At 38.4% G+C, this 25,451-nt stretch overlaps 1 protein-coding gene across 1 annotated transcript in view; it reads left to right on the forward strand.

Moving 5' to 3' along the window:
- The window catches only part of RP1 (RP1 axonemal microtubule associated), a 280,642-nt gene that overhangs the window by 232,952 nt on the left and 22,239 nt on the right, over positions 1-25,451 (forward strand). The window contains exon 26 of the mRNA XM_058668634.1: positions 13,986-14,205. Within this exon, the coding sequence (XP_058524617.1) occupies positions 13,986-14,205 (220 nt within the window). The remainder of the gene's footprint in view (positions 1-13,985; positions 14,206-25,451) is intronic.

The following is a 25,451-nucleotide window of genomic DNA, read 5'->3' on the forward strand; positions in this document are numbered from 1 at the left end:
TGCACTCTGCACAAACTATAGACGACTAATACCCAGGATTTCCAACAAAAGCAAAAGAAACAACCCTGTGAAGAAGTGAGTGAAGGAAATGAATAGACATTTCTCAGAAGAACAAATTCAAATAGCTAATAGACGTATGAAAAACTGCTCAGGTTCCCTATCTACCAGAGAAATAAAAATGAAAACCACCACATTGAGGTTTCAATTAACTCCAGTGAATTGGCCTACATTCAGAACTCTACTAACACCTGCTGGCATGCATGTAGGGAAAAGGTACCCTCCTTCACTGTTGGTGGAAGTGTAGGTTAATACAACTACTATGAAAGTTAGTATGGAGAGTGCTGAGAGAACTGAAAATTGACCTGCTGTATGACCCAGCTATTCCACCTATGGCAATGTACTTAAGGTAAATGAAATCCGCATATAAAAAAGTGACCTGTATGCTTATATCTGCAGCAGCACAATCTACAGTAAGGAAGACATGGAAACAATCCAGATGCTTATCAAAAGAAGAATGAACAAAAATACCATGGCACATCTACTCTATGGAATACTATATAGCCATTAAGAAGAATGAAATCTTTTTGTTTGTACCAAAATGGTCAGAACTAGAGACCATTATGCTAAGCGAAATAAACCAATTCCCAAAGGAGATTGGTTTCCATGAGAATTAATTGTTGAAAATAAAGGTTGAAACAAATATGTATATTTATTGTTTATTTAGGGAAGGGTCTCATATGGATATACACACATCCACACCAAAAAGAGTGAATTAAAATTCAGTGATCAATAGAATTAAGAGGCAACAAGCTTATTTGAAGAACTTGTTTGAAATCCGTGTATTAACAAAAATCAGTGTATTTTTTCAGTGCTCACTTTTCATGAATTTTAACAAATTTATTTATGTATTTATTTATTGCTACATTTATATGAAATGCAGAATTACAGAGAAAGAGGAAGAGACACAGAAAGAATTTATAACAGAGATTTTCCATCTACTGGTTCACTCCTAAATGCCCTTAAAATCCAATAATGGGCCAGGTTGATGCCAGGAATCTAGAACTACCTGGATCCCATTGTCTACACATGTCCAACAGTTTCATTGGGAATCCATCTTTCATCTGGATGCAGGGATGCTTGTTACATTATACCCTCACGTCTGTATATGATAGACCCCAGTACTCCATCACTATGCATTACCATAAGTGAAAGCCATGAAACAAGGTCAACAACTGGCATGAGTTAGAACAACCATAACAACAACAACAATAACATCAACAATAAATTACAGTACCATGAAAGGAAAATAACATGCCACTGAGTAACCAGCACATAAGTTACAAAAAGCAAACACAGAAGTCTCTTGGGAAAAATGATGCCATCGTATAATTCATGAGCCCGTGATGAATTCGTCTAGAGAAAAGAGATTATTTGGAATGCACCAAACTGAAATAAAAAACATCAAAACACATGGGATACTGCCAAAAAGGCAAACAAACAATCAAAAAACAGAATGGATTGGACTACTGAAGTTACACTTTCCATGTTGGTTTCCTTATATAAGAGAGAATACATGGTATTTGTTCTTTTGTGATTGACTCATTTCACTGAGCATAATGGTCTCTAGTTGGGACCACCTGGTTGTAAATAGAGTAATTTCATTCTTCTTAATGGCTGGATAATATTCCATGGAGTAGATGTACTCTTGCTTTGACGCACATCTGGATTGTTTCCATGTCTTTGCTATTGTAGATGGTGCTGCTGCAAATATAGGATTACAGATCCCCTCTCACATGCAGATTTCACTTCTATTGGAGTGGGATAGCTGGGTCATATGGCAGGTTTATTTGCAATTTTCCAAGCACTCTCCATACTGATTTCCACAGTGGTTGTATTAGCCTGCACTCCCACCAGCAGTGAAGGAGGGTGCCTTTCTCCTCACATCCATGCCAGCAGGTGTTGTTAGCTGAGTTTTGAATGTAGGTCAGTCTCACTGGAGTTAGGTGGTACCTTAATGTGGTTTTCATTTGTATCTCTCTGATGGCCAGGGAACCTGAACATCTTTTCATATCTCGGTTAGCCATCTGAATCTGTTCTTTTGAGAAATGTCTGTTCATTTCTTTTTCCCATTTTGTTACAGGGTTGTTATTTTTGCTGTCTATGGATTTCTGAAACTCTTTGTTAATCCTGGATATCAGTCCCATATCACTTGTGCAGTATGCAAAAATTTTCTCCCATTCTGTTGGTTGCATCTTCACTTTAATTGTTTCCTTTGCTCAATAGAAGCTTTTTAGTTTGATATGGTCCCATTTGTTCATTTTGGATTTGATTGCCTTTGCTTTTGGCATCTTTTCTAAGAAGTCTTTCCCTGTTCCTATATCTTGGAGTGTGCTTCCTATGTTTCCCTTTAATAGTTTGATGGTTTCTGGGTGTAGATTTAGGTCCTTGAACCATTTAGAGCTAAGTTTCATATAATGTGACAGGTGCGGGTCTTGCGTCTTAATTCTGCACGCTGCTATCCAGTTGTCCTAACTGCATTTGTTGAATAGAAAAGGATTTTTGTCTGGATTGTTTTCAGTTTTCTTGTCAAAGATTAGTTGGCTATACATATGTGGGCTTCCTTCTGGTGTTTCTATTCTGTTCCACTGATCTCTGTTTCTGTACCAGTACCAGACTGTTTTGATAACCACTGCTCTGTAGTATGTCTTGATGTCTGGAATTGTGATTTCTCCAGCTTGATTTCTATTTTTCATGATAGCTTTAGCTATTTATGTTTTTCTGTGGTTCCAGATGAACTTTTGTATAATGTTTTCTATTTCTGAGAATGTTGTTGGGATTTTGATTGGGATTGTGTTGAATCTGTATATTGTTTTTGGTAATATGGTCATTTTGATAATGTAGATCCTGCCAGTCCAGGAACATGGTAAGGTTCTCCATTTTTCAAGGCCTTCTTCAATTTCCCTTTTAAATGATTTATAGTTTTCATCATAGAGGTCTTTCACATATTTAGTTAGCTTAATTCCTAGGTATTTAAGATTCCTCTCCTCTATTTTAAAGGGGACTGTATTTATAATTTCTTTCTCATCTTTGGGATTATTTGCGTACACTACTGCTCTCGATTTGTGTTCGTTAATTTTGTATCCTGCCACCCTGCCAAAGTCTCTTATGAGTTCCAATAGTCTCTTGACTGAGTATTTTGGTTCTCCTATGTAGAGGATCATGTCATCTGCAAATAGAGATAATTTCAATTCCTCATTTCCAATTTGGATTCCTTTAATTGCTTTTTCTTGCCTAATAGCTCTGGCAAGGACCTGCAATACTATATTGAAGAGTAGTGGTGATAGTGGACATCCCTGCCTAGTTTCAGATTTTAGTGAGAAGGCTTCCAATCTTTCCCCATTTAGTATGACACTGCCATTGTGTTTTTCATAAATTGCTTTGATTGTGTTGTAGAATGTTCCTTCTATGCCTACCTTATTTAGGATTTTCAGCATGAAGTGGTTTTGGATTTTATCAAATGCCTTTTCTGCATTTATTGAGAGGATCATATGGTTTTTGTTACAGGCATTCAGGGTGTAAACCAGGAATTAAAAATCTGTCTGTTTGTCTGTCTTCCTCTCTCTCACTCTTTCTCCCTGTCACTTTGACTTTCACAAACTTAAATCTTAAAAATGAAACTATATACCTTGCATATGTGAACATATTTATTTAAGAGATTTATAATTTAAGACTCATGCTTTATTTGGTGATAGGTTTGGATTTAGAATTGTAATGTTCACTGTGATAGAAACATAAGGAATGGCTCATATATTCATTTCTATTTTATTCCTGATATTTTAAAAATATTTATTTGAAAGAATTACAAAGAGAGAGGAAAATGAAGAGATAGATGGATAGATAGGGATCTTCCATCTGATAATTCACTATCTAAAAGACCACAACAGCTGGAGCTGGGGTACACTGAAGACAGGAGCCAGAACTTTTCCCATGTCTCACATGTGGATTCAGTGGCCCAAGCATCTGGGCCATCCTCAGCTCCTTTCACGGATGCATTAGCAAAGACTTGGATCAGAAGTGGAGCAACCATGAAACAAATTGGTACCCATTTGGAATGTAGGTATCACAGGCTGAGACTATATCCACTATATTACAACACTTGCCCCATTCCTGGTATTTTTTAATACATTCAAAGCCTCCCAAAACCCAAAAACTTCTTGTTCTTTTCTTTAACAAATTGTTGCCAGTAATGGTTGAAGAGAAGCATTTAATAACTCCAGATGAGATGAGTAATTCTCTTCACTCTGAGACAATATTGTTTTTAAGGTTACCAATTGCTGACCATGTTGCATTTCAAATATGCTGGGAGTACAGCAATTTAAATTGCTATTGCCTTTAAGGTCTGATTTGCCAGAGAATTAGGTTTTCAGGAGACAACTGAACAAAGCAAGCAGTTCTTGCTGGCAGAGGTATCTCATTCCTGTGTGCATGATACAATATGAGCATTAATATTGATCACCTACAAGAGGCCAGAATTGTTTGAAGTATTGTCTAATTATACATTATCTAATTCAATTTTCTTCAGCTTCTAAAATGAAAAATGCAGGCAAGTTGTCAAGAGTGATGGGCATGTATCTTTGGGAGCCCAAGTCTGTTGAATTTTACCAGTCTTCAGTCATGTTCTTACGTTTGGGCTACATACCAAGGCATGAAAATATTGCTTGTAAGTTCTTCAAAGAAAAAACTTCTTGGCAGAGAATACATTCATCTTCTTAATTGGAAGGAATCATGCTGGTTACATGGTCTTACCTTGCTAAAATACACCATGATCTAGGTCAGTCTCTCATTGGAACCATGTACTCTTTTAACTCCATTAATGTAAACATATAATGTATTGGATGCATGTTTCTGGTATTTGTCCATTCATTCATTTGCAGTTGAGTTACTCTTTAACTCAGAGTGGCACCTGTGTGTAGAGATACATATCAGTGTTGGTTCCTCAAAGAGAAAGAATTAACAGTATGTGTGTATCGAGAGATTTAATTCAAGAATTGGTTCATGGCTCTTTATTTATACAACTGTGGCGGTACAACACTCAGACTGCAGTGTGAAAGGTCAACTTCTCACTCAGGAAATAGCTGAAACCCAAGTCCAAGGCAGTGTGACCTTTAATTCCTTCTTGCCTTGGGAAACTCAATCTGTTCTATCAAGGCCTTCAGCTTGCTGGATGAGGTCTCCATCATATTTTGAAACATAGTCAGCCTCATTCTATGTCTACAGAATTAATGTTATCTTTCTCCAAAAACACATCCACAGAAATGTCCAAGTAGTATATGGTCAAATATCTGAGCCTGATGGCCCAGTCACAATGATCATCAAAGCCTTGGGACTTTGAACAATGAGGGGATTCCAGGGTGCAGGTTCTTTTCAGTGAAAGTCTGCCTTCTCCCAGATCCTGAGGTTCTTAACTTGCAAGAGAAAAAGGAAGTGGAGTTGTATTCATGAACCTCTAAGAATCCTGGAATACATCTTACAGTCACCTAGTTGGTTGCTGCAGATCATGATTATCATTGTTAGATTTCTCTTTAAAAAGTTAATTTATGGACTTGGCACAGTAGCTAACAGTTAAAGTCCCCTCCTTTTACGTGCTGGAATCTGATATGGGTACTGGTTGTAATCCTGGTGGCCCCACCTCCCTTCCAGGTCCCTGCTTATGGCCTGGGAAAGCAGTGGAGGATAGTCCAAAGCCTTGGGATCCAGTACCTGTGTGGCAGACCCAGAAGAGGCTCCTGGCTTCAGATCAGCGCAGCTCTGGCTGTTGCGGTTGCTTAGGGAGTGAGTCAACAGATGGAAGATCTTCCTCTCTTTATATCTGCCTTTTCAATAAAAATCATATAAACCTTTTAAAAAGTTAATTAATTTATTTAAAAGTCAGAATTATAGAGTTATTGGGCAGAGAAAAAGAGGTCTCTCAACTACCAGCTAATTCCTTTAGAGGATGCAAAGATGTGTCTCCCACACAAGTACAGATGTCCAAGCGCTTGCACCACCTTCCACTGCTTTTCTCAGACCATCAGCAGGAAGCTAATTCAGAAGTGGAGCAGGTGGGGCTTGAACTGGTGTCTTCATGAGATATTGGCATATTAGGTGTTAGCTTAACCCACTATATCACAATACTGGTACTTAGAATTTTTAATTAATCAAGGAGATATAAGCAAAGCTCTTTTCTACTCTCTTTTCACATGACCATTTTAAAAAACCATTTCTTTTATCATGTGTAATTCCTTTTTAGGTGGTCAAAGTCTTTAAGACGTTAATGGAAACCTGTTATGAGAAAACTAGGATTTCAGAAATTATTAATTTTCACATAATTGATTATTTTACTTTTATTTTTGATGATGTTTACATAGTTAGGAAGGATGGATGCCCAAGTGAACCACTGATTAAGGTGGGAAGGGTTGAGGAATGGAGGAAAGTGGATGAGACAATTGTTTTCAATATTTTTTCTTCCTGTATCTGGAGGAAGGGAGGAGAGAAGGGGAAAGAGCTGCTACCAGCAGTTAATTGCTTCAATATCTGAGGATGTGGGATGGCCACTCAATGTCATCCTAGGGTCCCCGATGTGCATTATGCTCTTTTTTTTTTCACAATGCATAATTTCTTTTGTCTCAAACAAGGAGAGGGCGTCATTAAACACAAGAACGCAGTGGCCATGGCGCCGGCCAGGGCGTGCAGAGAGCGAGGAGGCAACGGACGGGCACGGGGTTCAGCAAAGTAACCGAAGCGGCTGGCACCAGAGGGGGGATGCAGGGCATTGTGGAAGGGGGCTTGTTGTGAGGGGTGGTTGGGTAGTTTACTGTTTAAGTGGCTTCGATATTTCTGAGATCCATTGACTGACATAGTCCACCTTAGGGCCTCCATTCACCCAGATACTTGATGTCAAAGTTTGGCCTAAAGATTTGTCCAAATTGTTCTGACCTCAATGAAACTAGACATTCTCTGCAGGCCTCAATGATTTGTCATATCCTCTATGTGCATATGAGCATGCTCTCCACTGGGCAGGCTTCAGCAACTGAGGAGGCCCAGTTCTGACACATGCATTCCATGATCAGATCACAGATCTTGTGATTTTCCCTGTGGATGGAGTTTTGAGACCAGGGATCTAGTTTGGGGTTACCCAAAGAAATTTTACTAGTGGTGACCCCAGACCTGACTCTTGTCAGTCATGTGTTATGAGAAATCATGTGTTATTAGAAAACCAGCATTTCAAGAATTATTTTGCACCACAATAAGTTTATATTTAATTTCATTTGCTATGAGCTTTTTTGAAATATGCATGACTAACTCCATAGAATTTGGGAAGATCTGGTAAACAGATGTTGATCGCACATTTGGTTATGTCTTTGTTCTTTTCTTTTCTTACACATTTTTTTCTTATACAAATTCTGTCTATTATGTTACCAGAATAGGTCTTGATGGCCACATTAAATTCTACTTAGATCAGCTTCATAGAGTTCAGGGACATTTGTTAGTACTTTATGTCTACCAACATTATATGCTTAAAGCATAAATAATTACTAAATATAAATTTACTGTGCCAATGGAGCTAAAAGCTACCCGTGAAGCTAAAAGCTCCAGTTCTAGCAGATATTTCAACAGATTCAGTATTTATGCACATGATTTCACTTAGCACTTCAGCCTTCATTACTCAAGATTTGATCTACATCTTCCTGTTTTTATTTCCAAACCATTGACAATAACATTTGCTTTTTTCATCATCTTTACATAGAAAGGAATTTGAATCTCTGGAAGGTTAAAACTGCTTTTATGAGTTTAGATCCTTCTACAGTTTAGATGTGCATATACCTTGGTAACATCTGAAGGTATCTTACATAAATAATCTCCATTCTTACCCATGCATTTTCTTTATTTTTTGCAATGCAAAGTTTGAATCAACATCAGTAGGAGATATATATATATATATATATGATATAGATACGCACATATATACATATATCCTATATATATATCCTATATATATACTTCTAAAAGGGATCTAATTTTCATAAGCTGCCAAAATAACTTAGGGAGATAGTCTCCATAATAGGGGTTCAATGAAAGAGACTGAATCTATTGCTAACATCTGGATGGTGGAAAATAAGACGTGTATAGCATTTAAGTAGTAGGAGAATGTATTGTTCATAGATGCCTTAAATTCAAACATATTCTCTGTATTTATTTTGCCTTATGCTAGAAAGACACACTGCATATAAAGATGACAGTTTCTTCTATAACTGTTATGCTCTAAAAGAAATAAAAAAATCATATTCAATGGTTTTGCTACAAAAATTTCACACTTTTTCCAAGAGTAACTCATACGATGTACCTCAGTCCTGAGGGTTGCGTGTGTGACATATACAATGGTGAGGTCAATGAACAAAATTAAGTGGCAACTTCAGTTGTTAGCTAAAGTGGGAACAGGAAAGTTATTTGCAATGCAGTGTGACAGTGACAGCATTTTCTTTTGAACTACAGTGTAAAAGAGAAAGCTGAAAAGCATTTGACAGCATTCCAGTTGGCAAGCAGTAACATTTTAATAAGTCAGTACTGCTCAGAGTTACATGTAAAAATTCAACTGAAAGTGAAATAAAGTTATGAAAGCTCTAACAAGTGAACACTTTGTGTACTCCCTATGGAGTATGCATGCATGTCTGGAGCACATATGTAGGTACCCTCTCAAAATAAGGTGCACACCTGACCATAATTTTCCAACAAATATCATTAAAACCCCTGCTGCAATTTGCAGAAACAAATAAGCATAATTTATATTTGGCACAAACAGGAACATTTAGTAATTTTGGAATAAAAAGATGTGAAGCAATATTTTAAATTTTTGTATGCCAGAGCACCTTGTAAAGATTTTGTGTATTTTTAACTTATTAGACACATACTAGAGAGAGAGGAGAGAGAAAGAGTGAGTGAGAGAGAGAGAGAGAGAGGGAGAATGAGAAAGAGGCTGAGTTCTGACCCACTGGTTCACTCCACAAATGTACACAAAAGCTGTAGGAACCACAAACAAGGAATTGAATCTAGGCTCCCATGGGTGGCAGGAACCCATTTGGACCATGACTTGCTCTCTCAAGGTTTGAGAGAATTTGATTGAGTTTGTGGTAATTACCCAGTCTAGAGAGCAGAGTTGTAGGAAATGAGATTCAATAGAGTAAGGTTAGTGTAACAGAAGCATCAAACAGAAAAATCCTGTGCTTCTGTTGAAAATAAAGCGTCTATGTCATGTATATAAAATAAACCATGTTTAATTTGAACAGAACATCACAATTTTTGAAATAATTTCACCACTTAAATAGGAATGCTTTTTTTTCCTTTTAAGTGATTTTGAACATTTCATCATCCCATCTGTTATTCTACTGATGCTAACACATGCATTACATACATAAAGTTTAACATTTTTCTCTTAAAAGAATATGCCCTCTTCATTATGATTTATTAGATTTGGGTTGCAGTGGCATAACATTCCTCTGGCAGAAAAAGTTATAACTATTATGTAATCTGTTTCATTTTATTTTCACGAAGAAGCAATGAAAGTTGCTTCTAGTTCCTGTCAGGAAACTTGACTAAACTAAATACTGAATACTAGGGTTTTATTTTTCATAAAATAAGGAAAGAAAAACAACAGAAGTAAAAACATTTTCAACCATTTTTAACATTTCAAAGATACTATATGTTAACAACAACTGCTTAAGTCATTTTTTTATTCCAAGGTCATTTTAAGTGCCTTGACTAGAAATGAATTTGACAGACAGGTTTGAACTAAATGTTCACTGAAGGCCAGCACGCTTCATTTGCATGCTTCCTATGTATCCTGGAACTGGTTACTTTAGCTCAATTTCCTCAACTGTGAAATGGATTCAATAAATACTGTCTTTGCAGAAATGCACACTACAGCTGAAATAAGCCTTATGCTAACGATGGCCTGCTCTAACAAGAGATTTTCTGTCTTTTCCCTTCCATCAACCCTAAGAGATGCTGTTGTGTAAAAATCCGTCAGATTTATTTAGGTTGGGAATTTTTATTCAAAATGCATGTACGTTATATTAAACATAAGGATATTCAGTCACATTGAAAAATCCCAACTTTAAAGAACAAAGCAAGACAAGACTAACAACAGATCTCTGGATGAAGAAGTACTTCTATGGTGGGACAGAATAGAAATTTGGTGTCAGGCTTTTGTTGACCTGGAGAGAAAGCCAGCTTCAGGAAAGGCAGGGAGGGATGAGCTCACCTTTGCATTGGTTTTCTGAGTTCTAGTTTCAGGGCCTTTGTCTTCTGAAGATGGCTGCCACCTGTGTTTTGTCCATTGAAATGACTTTGGGAGGTAAAGCACTCTTTTCTCTGTTTGCTTATTTGAGGAGGAGGATGTTTACTGCCAGGATTTCAGAACAAGGCAGATACTGAGAATCCCACAAAATAAAAAAAAAAATTAAGTACTCAAAGAGGGGCAGAAGGGAGGACTTAGGGTGCAAGTCACTGCCTTAGGAGACTCCATAGTCTCCATAGAATGGTGGGACTTGGGAAGCAAAGGAGAAAGGAGAGGTGAGGTACACCATTCAATAAATGCTTGGGTGTCTTCAGCAGAGTAAAAGAAGACACAGTCTCCAGGAATCCACAGGCAGACCCATAAGGAGAGAATATCTTAAGGCAAACCTACAAGATAAAACTGGAAAAGGCTTAGAAACAAAACACGAAGCAGAAGGAAAATTCATATTTAAGCCAGACATATACAGATAGCAATGCTGAAGATGGAATTAGCTCTGTAGGATGGGCCAGAAATGAACTTCCAAAATGAAAAAAGAGAGAAAAATAGAGAAAGAAGGTAGGTGTAAAGAAGGCAGGGAGTTTTCAAAGAAGCAGAGAATAACAGTAATAATTATAGAAAATTATGGCAATTATAGAAAATTGTGGAAATAGCTATGCAGTTGTAGAAAGATCATCATATACAACAGGATTTCAAAAACTTGTGGAAAATTGAATTAAAGAATTAATTCATTTTGGTGCAGGAAAATCCATGTACACAAAGGGTCTTCAAATAGCTCATGGAAAATGTTTATTGAAAGAGCTATACATATATTTTAAACTTGGTTGCATCAAAATGAATGATATCTATAATTCCACAAACATTCTGAAAATAAAAGCTCTAATTCCTCTAAACCTGTGTAAAGAGACCCAGCCATTCAAGTAAATACATGCTGGTCAGTTTTTAAAAGCTGAGGATAATCCCATAGGTTTGTTTAAAACAAATAGGTGCTGCCATGGCATGCAAATTTGAATGAGCACATTTACACTGATTTTGATAGGCTTATGTTGTCTAAAACAAATAACGGCTGTTCGGGGGTGTAGTACGTGTTGTGCCTTCCTGTGTAAAGGAGGAAAATTTGGTGCTTTCTAAACCTCAGCATTTTTGGTGCATAGGATGGGGGTGGGAGTACAAATATTTACCTCTTCTGTTGGCTACGAAGATAAAATGGCCAGGGCAAGCAGCCTGAGTGGTGACTAAAATCACAAACTCCAGCTAAAGCAGAGAGCAAATTAATGTATGACACTGACAACATTAGTATAAACACATGGCATCCAACAGATACCTATTGTCTAATCTGTCGCCACTAATTGTCCCAATGGCAACTGCTCATCCACTGCCCAGCAAGTCTCATGTGTCCTGTAGTGGCCTGATTTTATTGCCAATCATGCATTCAGATAAAAAGAGCTGGGGTCCTTGGAAGGGAAATAAATTCTGTGTTTTGGAGCAAGAAAAAAAAAAAACAACAGAAATGATCTCAAATATCTGTTTGTTTTCTGGAATCCATGAGAGCTTAAAAAAGTGTCAAGGGCAATGCTGAAGGACGAAAGAACCAACTTCGAAGGGCTTCCATTGAACACACTGCATGATCATGATAGCTGATGAAACAAGTTGAGTTTGTGTAAAGCTGTGAGTCAGTGACTGTATTCAAAAGAGAAAAATGAATGTAAAACGTAAAAAATGTAGTTACAATACAATTAAGGGTATACATAATAAGATATGTTTTATTATTTATTGGTTTTAAATAAAGTAGTATTGGTAATTGGGATTTCTGGGGAGTCTATGCCACTTAAAATTTTAACAAATTTTCTCCTATAAAAGGTGTAAACAATCTATAAAAATAACTACAGAGAAAATTTAGTCAGAAAGAAGTGTATTTGATTTCAGGAATCTTAGTGTTCATCACATTCACTGTGATTTTGGATAATGTTCTGATATCATTCGGCATGGCAGAGTTTTATTACCTGGAATATAAAAGAAAGAGATTAAAAAAGATCATGGGGCCTGCTGGAATAGCGTAGTGGTTAAAGTCCTCACCTTGAATGCGCCAGGATCCCATGTGGTCACTGGTTCTAATCCCGGAAGCCCTGCTTCTCATTCAGTTCCCTGCCTGTGGCCTGGGAAAGCAGTTGAGGATGGCTCAAAGCTTTGGGACCGTGCACCTGCGTGGGAGACCCAGAAGAAGCTCCTGGCTCCTGGCTCCTGGCTTCAGATTGGCTCAGCTCCAGCTGTTGCAGCCGCTTGGGGAGTGAATCATCAAATGGAAGATCTTCTCTGTCTCTCCTCCTCTCTATATATCTGACTTTCCAAATAAAAATAAATAAATCTTTACATATATAAAAAAAGGAAAGACCACAAAGACATTTAGAACAAGTGATGAGTAAATTCCATCTCTCACATTTTGCAAATTATTTTTATCTTCTCTAATGCAAATTATTAAAATTCAAGCTGTACATCTGTTCTATGGGTATTTTGGATATAGGAGTGTTTTGCCTTTTATTTTAATTATATGTCTGTTTATAAGTACAAAAACGTAGAGAAACAGAATTGTGAGTAAGCAGTCCAGGAGTAAGTAGGAAATACACCACAATGGGAAAGGATTGGTTCAGCCCATGGATATCTTCAGTGGCCATGTGAAAAGAGGTCATCAAGGGTTCCAGGGAGTTGGAGCAGCTTCATGACTTGAGGAGACCTGACTCACAGATGACTTCACACTCTTAGGAGAAGCCCTCTGGACAGCTCTGCCAATCATAATACATGACTATGCACTTCCAGGAAGTTGCAAGATTACTACAAATAGGTCTCACAATTCCCTTCACTTGGCTTTGCAACTCATGGAGAATTCAAGATCAAAACTAAAACTTTCAGTTTTATTTTATTTGTATTAATGTAGATCAAACAAATTCCATGCATTTCATAGGTACAATCCTAAGATAATCATACTTTCCCTTCCCTTGTTTCCTCATTCCATCTCTCTCCTTGATTTTTTTTAAAAAAGTAAATTATTTTTATTTATAAAAGTTAACCAAATATTATGTATTTCATATACATGGATTTGAGGGTATAATAATAGTTCTCACATACTCTTCCCCTCCACCCATGTTCTATGTTCCTTGTTCCTTCCTTGTTTTTCTTTTAATTTTTACACTGACATATTTTCAGTGTATTTTATAATCACAAGACTAATTCCTTTACATAAACAAGTCAACAAGTGGTAAGTAGAAAAGCCACTGTGATTTATGTCGCTTTATGTCACTGTGGTATATGTTACTCCATACTTTTCTGACCTGTATGGTTTTCTCTAAGAGGTCAGCAGTAAGTCTTATTGTGATTCCTTTATATGTTGTTTGACTTCTCTCATGTGCATATTTAAGTATCTTTTCTTTTGTGCCCTATCAACTTCTCCTCCATTCATTCTCTGCCTGTTGAAAATGTCCTTATTCTATTCTGCTATCTTACTCCTCCTTTCAAATCTAGTTAACTTGGATCTACCAGTTTGCTTTTGGTCAGTGGCCATGCCATTTACCAGACAAAATGCTATTTCATGATGATAACAAGTAATTAATTTCACAGAGTATTACTAAGGGTGTTTTTTCTGTTTTCCTTTGAGCTGCAGATAAGTCTTAAAGATCTTGGTGAAATCTATAAGATATGCATTGGACATGACAATGGTGGGAAGGATCCCAGCTGGTATCTGGAAGAGATCAGACTGGAAAGCATGGACAGCCATGAGCTATTTTGTTTGTCTGTTGATGCCTGGATAGCTGAGAATGATGATGATGGAGATACATGGAAAGAAGTGCCCATTATGAGAGCTAAGAGACAGCCTTTACCAGGTAAAGAATTTCAGTTTCTTTGTGATGTGAAGTCAAAATTTTAAATCAGATGATTTATTATAGGGGATGGCATATTTTCTAAGAAGAGCCAGAGTCTTCGCACCTGACATTCAATAGGTTGTGAAATATCTGTTGAAAGTACCCCCCTATGCCAGCACAGCAAGGCAGCACTTCTAGGTAACATCAGCAGGTGGTGTGGCTGTGTGTGACTAAAGCCTTACCTGCAGACATTGAAATTGGACATAATTTTCATTCACTAGAAATATCATTTTGCTTTGTAAAAAAAATGAAGGAAAATTTAAATAAAAGCATTCTTAGCACTCTGACTGCAAAGGCAAAACAAAACAAAGCAAGCAAGCAAACAAAAAAGCCCACATGAAACTGGCGCAGGTGGTCCACTGAAATGGAGCAAAATTGTAATTTTCTATCCCAGAGTTAGAACATTAGGCTCTAGGAATAACACTTGCATGTCTGTTCAAAGGTGAAAATGGGTACAAGCATCTGTGTGTATGTGTAGGTGGTCAACACAATTCCTGTAAGTTTTCTTGCTATTCAGGGAAATGTGACTTTCTTCTTAGCCTCATTGTGTCAGCAAATGATTTTCTCCATCCTTTCCTTGTATCTCTGATGGCCGCTTTGTTTCTGTCTCCACTGCTGCAGTTAAAACATTCTCATTGGGCATTGCTGACCTCTTTGTTAGATATTAAATGACAGTGTTCATGTATTGTGAGTATGTTCCTAATGTCCCTCACTCTCTGCTGTATTCTATTCTATCCATCTCTCATATGAAAAGGAGGAATTTCTAGAGTTTCTGGGTCAGAAATGCCAGGTTCTGGCCTTGGCTTGGTGATGTGTTTTCCTCCATAACCCTTGAGGCAATATTTAGCCTCCCTTAGTCAACTCTGCTTCATTTATAAAATGGGATAAAAATTATTGTGATGTCAAAAGACAGTTTTTAGTACAATTACAGTGTTTAGCATAATGTCCTTTAGACTAAGCAATGTTTCTAAACACAGTAATTACACAAAAAATGCTATACAATTTCATTAAATCTCCAAGTTGGGCCCAAAAATGTGATATCAACCTTGTTATTTGACAGTTATATTCAGTCGTATCTTTTCCTGTTTCTATTTCCACTTGGTTTTCTTTACTTTAGAATGTGGGTTTAAATGTTTAATTCTCCCCTAGACTGTATCTTCCTAATTTTCATTGTTAACTGCCCACAGAATAGCACATTTTTATCTTCATTCCTACTCTTTCCTTGTTCAAAAACAGGGAGAGCAGGCAAGAGATTAAGAGTGAGAGAGTGTTTCATCCAGTGGTTCATCTCCAAGTGCCTGCCATGGCTGGGACTGATGCTTAGAGACTAGAATTCCATCCAGAACTCCCAAGTTGGAAGAAGGAACACAATTACTTGAGTCATCACTGGATACCTCCTAGGGTGTTCATTAATAGGAAGGTGTATTGGAAGCATTATTATAATTACAATGCCTGTATTACCAGGCATTCTGATATGAGATGCAGGTATCTAAAGCGGCATCACAACTCCCCTGCCAAATACCCACCTCTCACTGTCTTTCTCTTTTTACCTCTAAGGATTGAACATTTTATTAGGTGACTTATCATCTTATCATTTCTACTCCTCCCTCTTCAATTATCCCAAGTTATGAGCATGCCAATAGGCATTAAGTGCCAAGTGTATGTCAGGAGTACTAAGTACTGGAGGAAATACAGGTGGAATAGCCACAGTTACTCTTCTGTGTGAATTCTTCTTCTGTCATGGCTGTAGTTATCACCCTTGGCCCTCTCTGTACACTTATTCATTTCTTTTTTTTTCTTCTTTTTTTCTCCTGAAAGTCTTGTTGGGAAGCTCACAGATGCTTTGAAACCACCATATCCCCAACTGTAGTCACCTTCTCTGCTCTTCCACTTCATTCCACTTTTATCTTAACTTACATGGAGTCTTCTCTTCACCAGCCTCATCATCCAACAATAGTCCCAATTCCTGTTATAATGATACATAGTACAGAGCCCTTGAGCTTGTGCCACAAAACACCTGTTATTAATTCAGATATGGTAAGAAAGATTGTATAAATCCAGCTTAATGAGAGACATACACAATAATACTAATTCATCATGTTGGTATAATCATGCATTTTGATAATCTGCAAAAATATTTTCCCACATAAATTCCATCCAATGTGTACAGTTCTAGATCCTATCATTTCAAGTTGTTCTGCAGACAAGTGGATGTAGAAGTTGTATCCAAGGAAGCCTATAAGAAATGGGGGAAAATGTTAGGAGCTTTAAAAAGACTAAGACATTTAGAATATTGGCTTTACCCTGGAAAACCGAGGCCCTGTATGTTCCATTCACCCTATGGCCTGTCCATTCTATTACTAACACCTGTCAAGAATTCATGTTTCTTTTAAACAATGGTGTTTAGAATAATTTTTGAATTAATAGTACCAACAAGAAATAGAAGAAATCTTACTACTTTACTCTATTGGTTATTTTTCAATTTGCCATGTGTTTTCAAAGGTTAAACTGCTTCAAAATGAACTTTATTTAAACTCTATTAGACAACTATTTTATATTGCTTCTAATTGCCTCTGATTTGATATATGGACAATTTTTTACATGGAAAAATACTAATTGAATAAGCTTGGGAAAAAATTCAAGACAGAAAAGAAACAGCATTGTACTTGAAATGAACTATTGATTTTGGGTTCATTCACTGGAGCTGCAATAAAGGCACAGCACATCTTCCTTGCATCTTTCTGTTCATCCTTTCTTCCAACTAGCTGATGAAACTTACCTATTAGCAGTTCCCTTTTAAAGGGGTAATTTCTTCACTGAATCACACCAACCATTTATTAAAGCATTTCTTATCAAACAGTACAATGCGATAATGATTGTTTCTCATCTGATTCTATCTTTTCAGTATTCTTAGGCTCTCCCAAATCAACCCAGACATCCCTTTTCCAGAAAGAATATTTACTCACTTAGGAAAAAATAATTGCAACAAGGAAATGGAAAAAAATGACACCTCAGTGTTTAGGAATTGGTGAGGAATTCAGACTTGTTTGTAGACAAGGAGCCATCTGGACACTCAAAATTCCACCATTTGGAAAGTAATTTTTCCATGCTACCTTCCATGGGTTAGCACTGCCAACCTGAGCTTGTTCCTCATCTTCCTCTGCATTATTCACCATTTACCATGGTGGTATTGAGAGGCAGCAAGGAGATGATCATCTGGATTGACCATCATTAAGAATCTTTGGCTAGTGGTCTGGGAAGGATGCCCAAGGAACATAAGACTCAAGCTCACAATAGCCTCCAGACGCCATCCAGGAGAGCTGGATGATACTGGGAGGTAAGGTTTGGGGCCACATTGATTGGTGAAGTAAACATTGATGCTTGACTTCAACAAGTGGACAGGATGTGTGTTTGGCGTTTTTTAAAAGTCAAGAAATGGCTGTGAATGCTTGAGAATATTGTCATGGTAAAGGTTTGCACTGATCAAACTTCCAGTGAGAAAAGAAGCAACTTCCTCAAACATCTGCTGACAACCCACAGCAAGCTTTGATAACATCTAAGAAAAAATGCTTTCTTCTAAACAGTAGATCACGTTTAATAATTATCATAACTCCAAACCATGTATTCCTTAGAATGCTGATTACATTTATAATTTAAGTTTATAAAATAAATATGGACACAGTTAAAATTTTTCTGTTCATTCCACTTGATAGATGATGAGACAAATATGATCAGCAAAACAAATAAAGAAGATACTTCTACATTATTATATGTATAGAGGACAAAGTGAATGCTAGTGTTTAAAAGGCTCGTTTTTAAATCCTCAGTGACTAGGGGCCTGACATGATAGCCTAGTGGCTGAAGTCCTTGCCTTGCATCTGCTGGGATCCCAAATAGGTGTCGAATCATGTCCCATCCAACTCCCTGCTTGTGACCTGGGAAAGTAGTAGATGATGCCCCAAAGCCTAGGGACCCTGCACTCACATGGAAGACCTGGAAGAAGCTCTTGTCTGCTGGCTTTGGAGCAGCTCAGCTCCAACTGTTGAGCCACTTGGGAAGTGAACCAGCTCATGGAGCATCTTTCTCTGTATCTCCTTCTCTCTGTGTGTCTGCCTTTCCAGAAAACAGCAACAACAACCCAAAACAAATCTTAAATCTCAGTGACTAGTTAGCTAATCAATTATGTGAGCTTAGGTGAAAACCAAAACTGAGTGCACAATAATGCCTTAGCCTTTATCACCTTGCGTGTCCACTACCATGGTGAGATGTAGAGCAAGGCAAAGCTTGATCCCCTTAGTTACTGGAGCTCGAATGAACAAAGTCTGGCTTCAGATACCCACTTTTCTCCCTTGCTTTGTAAATGATTGCAGTTCATACAAGTTTTCTGAGTCTTACTTGCTGCATGGAATGCCATGTATAATATCTACCATTGGAGTGATCACCGTACCTTTCGCCATCCAAACCAGGACATTTTGAAAGAAAAGAAGGGCTCTTTGAATTAGGATAAGAGGACATCTGATGTCAATCAGGCCATACCCCAAAATCATACTTGGGACCATTTTGTGGGGTTTCCACTAGAGCGGGCAAGGCATTTTTCATGACTCGGGCACCTGGTGAACAGTTTCTGTTCTCTTGCCCTTTAGACTTGTCTTTCCCCAAACCCACCCTTAGCACTGTTGGGAGAACTTTGATTTCACAAAGAACACTTTTGAATTAGTATGGGCTATTCTTACCATGCGGCTAGCATGACCTGCTTAAAATATCAAACGGATTATGTCATTCCTTTGTTTGTGGCTTTGCACAGCTTTCCTAACTTACTAAAAATAAAAGACAAAGTCCTACTTATGTCCTGAGTCCTGCAGGTGTGGCCTCTGCTACTTCTAGCCTGTGTGCAGTCCAATGCCTCAGGCCTTTGCATGGCCAGTTGCTCCATCTTGGGGCAGATTTAGATGTCTCCCTGAGGACATTCTATATAATATAATAAGAAGACAATCCGCTCCCTTTTCCATCTCCACCCCCTTTTCTTTCTACAACCCAGAGTGCTTCTTTCTCAAAAGTAAGATGAGTATTTCAACCAGGAAACACATGAAGATTGAGCCCCAAACAGCCACCGTAGACAGTCTTGGCCCTCAGCCCTTTAGCACAGACTGGAACTGAACTGTGAGTGCATGTTTAACGCTGAATCTCATTGACCATCTGCTTCCCAGCTCTGATTTCTTTGGGCTGTTTGTAGCAACATGATCACATCACAATGAATGCTGAGAAAGCTTAATTCTTGGAGATATGAGAGAAAGCACTAAAACAGTCCATTAATTAAATTAAATGAAAGTTCATTGGCAGAGCTCCCCAGGTACTCAGCCCAGTCCAGCAGTCCTCGCAGAGCACAGCTGAGCAGGAATGTGTGTGCATGGAGATATTGTCTCTCTGCAGGGAGGGGCTCACATGGAATCCCACAAAATCTTTTAATATCTTCTTAGTGCACTTGAGCATTATGCCAAAAGAAGAGTGACTAGGGATGTACTTTAAACACAAACAATTGTATTTTCTTTTGTGCTTTTATTAAAGAGGACAGAAAGGAAAAACACTTGAATTCATGACAATACTGTATACACCATGATAAAACTGAAGGCATACCTGAAAAGAGCATGCTCCTCTAGTCTTTCCCTGGGATGTGTTGGTTACTTGCTTATGCCATTCGAAGTTGGGAAGACTTAAAATATATCCAGAGATTGTTTTTCAGGCAAAGGCAAAGAAAGGCATTGAGGCCATGGCCTAGAGTGCTTGCTCACTGGTGAGGCTGCCTACCCTAGAGCCCTGTATCCTGCCATTTAAAAATTATGGGGCTAAATATTTGGAAGAAGGGCTCAGCAGCGTGGCCTAATGGCTAAGGTCCTTGCCTTGATCCCATATGGCCGCTGGTTCTAATCCTGGCAGCTCCACTTCCTCTCTATCTCTCCTCCTCTCAGTATATCTGACTTTGTAATAAAAATAAAAAAAAAAATAAAAAAAAATAAAAATTATGGGGCTAAATATTTGGAAGAAGACCCTTCCAGTTAAGGTCCCACTTAAAATGTCAGGACCCACAATTTTCACTGGAGTGAAATGGTGTTTTCTCCTAGCATATGGCGTGATGTGGTGTGTGTGTTCATGTATTCTCATGGTACTTATCTCTCTAAGTCCCATGATTCATTTCTCATTGACTTGGGGACTATGTACTTCATCAGGAGAAAGGTGCTGTGCGGCATTAGGGAAACATCTGGAAAATGTTTTGCATAATCTTGTTTATTCTAAGATTTATTTGAAAGGCAGAGCAAAAGAGAAGAAAATGCAGTGAAAAAGAGCGATCCATCTTTCATCAACTGGTTCACTTTCCAAATGACTACAATAGTCAGTGCTGGACAAGAATGAAGCCAGGAGCCCAAAACACCTGCTTGGTCTTCTGCATGGGTGGCAGGGCCCCAGGTGCTTGGTCCATTTTCTGCTGCCTTCCCAGATGCGTTAGCAGGCAGCTGTGTCAGAAGTAGAGCAGCAGGGACTCCAACTGGCATTCCAATGTAGACTATAGGCATCACAAGCAAGGTATTAGCTTGTTGTACCACAGTGTCAGCTCCTGATATTATTCTTTATTTAGTAAGTGGGAAGTATTTTCAGAGCAGTTTCGGAAATCTTCGGTGATCTGGACCAAAAGAAAATGACAGTGAGTGGTACTGGATGAAGTGGATGGGGTAATCACTGAACATGGGCTCCTTCAGCAGGACCTTCTAGCACAGCATCTGGCATGTAGGTTTAACAATATCTGATATTTGCCTTCTGCCCTTTTCAGTCACTCCTCAGGCAAGGGGTCAGGGGAGTCTAAGAAGCCAGACTCCACTGTCTGCCCCTGTAAGACATGTAGGCCACAATAGGCAGAGACAAAACACAGAAGCTAAGTGGACCCTAAAGTGAACTGAGGATCAGGAGACAAGTTAGAAACAAAGAGACAAGTTCTATTTACCACCAGAGCAAAACAGGCTTCTGGTCTAGGATTGCACAGTGCCTGGGAGGTTAGGCCTGGCTAGAGGCACAGCTCTGGGTAAACTGCAGTCAAAAGTACTAGTTAGATTCAGATCAAAGTGGTTCTTTGGACAACCCGCAGTGAGCAGTAGACAACACTTACTGATGGATGGGTGAATTTGTCTACATTGGCAAAGATCTAAGAGCTCCTTGTAGGTATAGAAGCACACTCTTGCAGGAGAGCTCACTGTGAGGATGGGCATCTTAGAGTGCAATCTTGCTATGGCTTCATAGATCATCAATCATTTCAGGTGACTCTGAATGACAGAATGACCTGACAGTCTTCATGCTTTATTCAAAGTCATTGTAAATTGAGAAGGTTGCTTCCCTTTATAGCGTTTCTCTGGCAATCTAGAGGGGAAGCCTTTTGCCTCAACTGTTTTACTTCCCCTTCTAATATTGGTGAATAGGAGACTGTGACTGCAGTGGTCTTTGCCTTTTCTTATATACTTACTCCATTCTAGGCTGACATTAGTTGGTCCTTGGTACTTCTTTATTTGTGATCCAGGTTGATATCATAGACTGAATGAGAACTGGCCTTTTCCTTTTGAAATAATCCTTGATGCTGTGTGCATCCAGTGACATGCGCACAAGTCCAATATGGAAGGACTCAATTCTGTCTATACAAAGGCATGGTATGTCCGCACATTTTAGTCACTTCATTCCAGCCAGCTTCATGAAGGCTCCCCTCACTATCCCAGGTCCACAACCTTAACTTTACCTGGAGGTAACTGAGAAACGGACAGCCAAGGGAATAAAAACCTTCCTTACATGAAAGGATATTAGGAGTTAATCCCTCAAATGGAGTCCAAATGAAAACCACAGAGTGATACTAAGTCGAATACAGTTTTTCGGCAGTTCATTTGCTTCAATTCTTTTATACATTCATTTAAAAAACAAAAATATATTTTGTGTGGCAATCTTTCCAGAAATGGTGAAGTTTATTTGTAGATAATGTGTCTTAAAATTCATGGAAATGTATGCATTTCTCTTAAAATTTTTCCTCCAAAATAAGCTTAACATTTAATCCCATTTCCCCACAAGCTTTGAAAGTGTCTCATACTTGCATAGCTTTTATCACCCTGTCGTGGATTTGACTCGCCATGACAATAACTCTGAGGTTATAAACTTTCCTTCATTCTCCATAACTGACTAAAATCCACTTTCCTCATGAGAAAAATTTTCAGAATGAGAAAAAAGGTCTTTCTCTTGATTGCAGCAAAAGCTGCAGGATTATAACTTTCTGTCAAAACTCATTAAACCACACATCTTTAAAGAGTAAATTTTATTGCATGCTGATTAGACTTCTCTGAATGTAAGTAGAGAATAATTCAAGACGTAATCCCACGGATGGGACCAACCTATGTGATTATAAATCAGAAGAAACTCAGTCACTTCCAGGAGAATGCTCTTTTCTTTGGCCCAAATCTGGTCCATTCAGGACGCCTCTGATCCATCTCCTTTCCAGATCCACATGACTGTCTCAGCTCTTGGATGTCACGCCACACAGGGAGGGATACTTAGTGAGAGAGGCACCAGCCATTGCTTTTGTCCTTCCCCAGTGATTCTCACTCACTTTCCTCCTCCCCTTTCACCATCTGCTTAGGGAAACCCATATTCAAGAAGGCTTTTGTTTCCAGGCCCACACAGTGTGCATGCCCTTCAGAACCTAACGTGTCCTTTTGGGACCATCACCTGATCACACCCTTTTCCACATGCCTTGGGGCCACACTGTGAGAAGTAGCTCTGGCGCCTGCCACACACCATCCCTGGGACTTGGGGCTTCCCAAGTCTCACCCTGGCCATTGTATGTTCCGTTACTGAATGCTGGATCAGAGGCACAAAGGGAGGGAGTGAAGGAGTGAGAGGAGATGGAATACAGGAGCTTCTTCAAACCTTTGTTTTAAAGACAGGACTTTTTCAAAACCTAAGATTGATAGTCATGTTTCTCATAAGCTATGACTCTCCTAAAATTCTCTGTACATCAATGAAATTCTTGTTCTAGGCCTTTCCCAGAACGGCTTTCCCTCAGGCAGTAAGTGTCACTCCTGGGAGGCCCCCAGGTCCCTAGCACACAGCAGGAAACTGTAGGAAAGGAAGTCTCAGTTACAGTGTCATCATTGTGTCTTGATATGTTTGCCAGAATGGTGACATATAATGATCTTTTTAGTGAGTGAATTCCAGTTCTGATCAACAGAAAGCAGGGCTTTGTCCAGGCTGCTTTCTTTTCAGATGACACATGGCTCCATGAGAGGAGGCTGCCGGGATCATGGGTATCAGGCACGGGATATTGACTCATGAGCAATATTCGATCACCTGTAGGTTTCTGGACTGTTTCAGCTGTCTTGTATGGCTCCTGGAGGCCCCTATAAGTCTTTGGCCTTATTTATGTGTCATTTGTTACACCATTACTCTCCTTAACTCTTTCTAGCAACAGAAATCCAACCCCAAGCCCCTCACAACTTTGATGTTTCTTTTGTTGAGGCACACTATTTTTTTCCATAGCTTCCAGTTTCTCTGTAAAGTTTAACTCACTTGGGGCAAGCGAATGACACAAAGGTAAGGGACTCTGAGTCATAATATGGTTAACAGTCCCATGCCAGCTTCCATTTCGAAAGCTTTTTCAGGAACTTACAGGCTCCAATCAAAACTAGTGATACCCAGACCACCATTATCCCAGACATATGGCAGTCTACTGTTTACCATTCCAAAGGAAACTTACTGACCCCATACCACTGACCAATCAGAGGAAGGTTATGATCATCTTGGGGCAGCTAAAAATAAGCAAATAAATAAATAAGTAAATAAATAAGTGAAATAAAGTATCTGTTGCCATTAGCAAAGACTAAAGAATTTAAGAATTTCAAAGTTATTTCAGAGTTATGCTTAGAGTTGATGCAGGTAGATCATCATTAACAGACACTTGGCAAGGATTTTAGTCTGCAGTGATGTTTGGAAAAAATGTAGGTGAAGATTTTATGAGTTTTAAGTAAAGAATAAGAAGATAATAGGTCTCCTTATATAGGTCATAAATTAAGAAGCCTAAAGAATAAATAAGTTAAAGAGAGTAAATGTCGGAAAATGCTGAATTCTGCTGGTGATAACCGCATTAAGCATTCTTGAGATATGGGGAAATTGTAGAAATGATAATAATAGGTAAATATAAGGACAGGAGTGTTAGAGATGATGATATTTTTAAAAATGTGACAATATATAATGCAGCTATCAACCAAGCTGAATGGCAGTTGTGGCAAACAGAAAGACAAGTACTTTCTTCTGTACTCTGGCAGACTGTCAGAGCGAATAAAGTGTTCAGAGGCAGTGGAAACTACTCATAATTGGCAGAAAGGAAAGTTTAATACCAAAGGGAGTATTAAAAGAAATTCATTTTGGGGGGGCAGAAGTGTCCAATATACATGGATAACCTGAGACAGTAAGTCAGCTCTCAGAAACATTTAGCCAAACAGTGGTGATGGGTATATTGAATAGATAATTCTTAAAATTGGTGTTTTATCAATGAACATTTGCAATCAGAACACTTAATTTAAGCTGTATTTGGATGTGTTCAGGCAACATGGTCTTTTCTATGCTGTAAAACTTCAATGTCTTGAAGTGCATTTCTTTCATATGCTGAGTGTTTTAGCTAATTTCAGATTCTTTCAAACATGTATTCTGAATTTATTGCTGGACTTCTCCAGGAGTTTATTTTACATTTTTGGAAGTTTCTTGGGGTAGAGATGAATTTTTAGCCTTATTAATTTATACAACACAATGGGTACTTGTCAGCAGAAATGATGATATTTAAAATAACTCATGGAATACAACATTAAAATGTAAGTTTAATTTGGTGCAAACATTGTTGAAATCCATGCATAAATGGGGTCATCAGCAAGTTTATAGAAAACACATGTTACCAAAACTAAACAAAGATTTGTTCATTTTCATTGGAAAGGCAGATTTATAGAGAAAAGGGGACAGGGAGAAAGAACTTGCATCTGTTGGTTGATTCCCCAAATGGTTGCACTGACCTCAGCTGAAATGATCCAAATTCAGGAGCTGGGAGCTTTTTCTGGGTCTCTCATGCCAGTGAAGGATTCCAAGGCTTTGGAACATCCTCCTCTGCTTTCCCAGGCTACAGTTAAGGAGCTGAATGG

The sequence above is a fragment of the Ochotona princeps genome, chromosome 9, assembly GCF_030435755.1.
Source record: "Ochotona princeps isolate mOchPri1 chromosome 9, mOchPri1.hap1, whole genome shotgun sequence".
Taxonomy (NCBI): Eukaryota; Metazoa; Chordata; class Mammalia; order Lagomorpha; family Ochotonidae; genus Ochotona; species Ochotona princeps.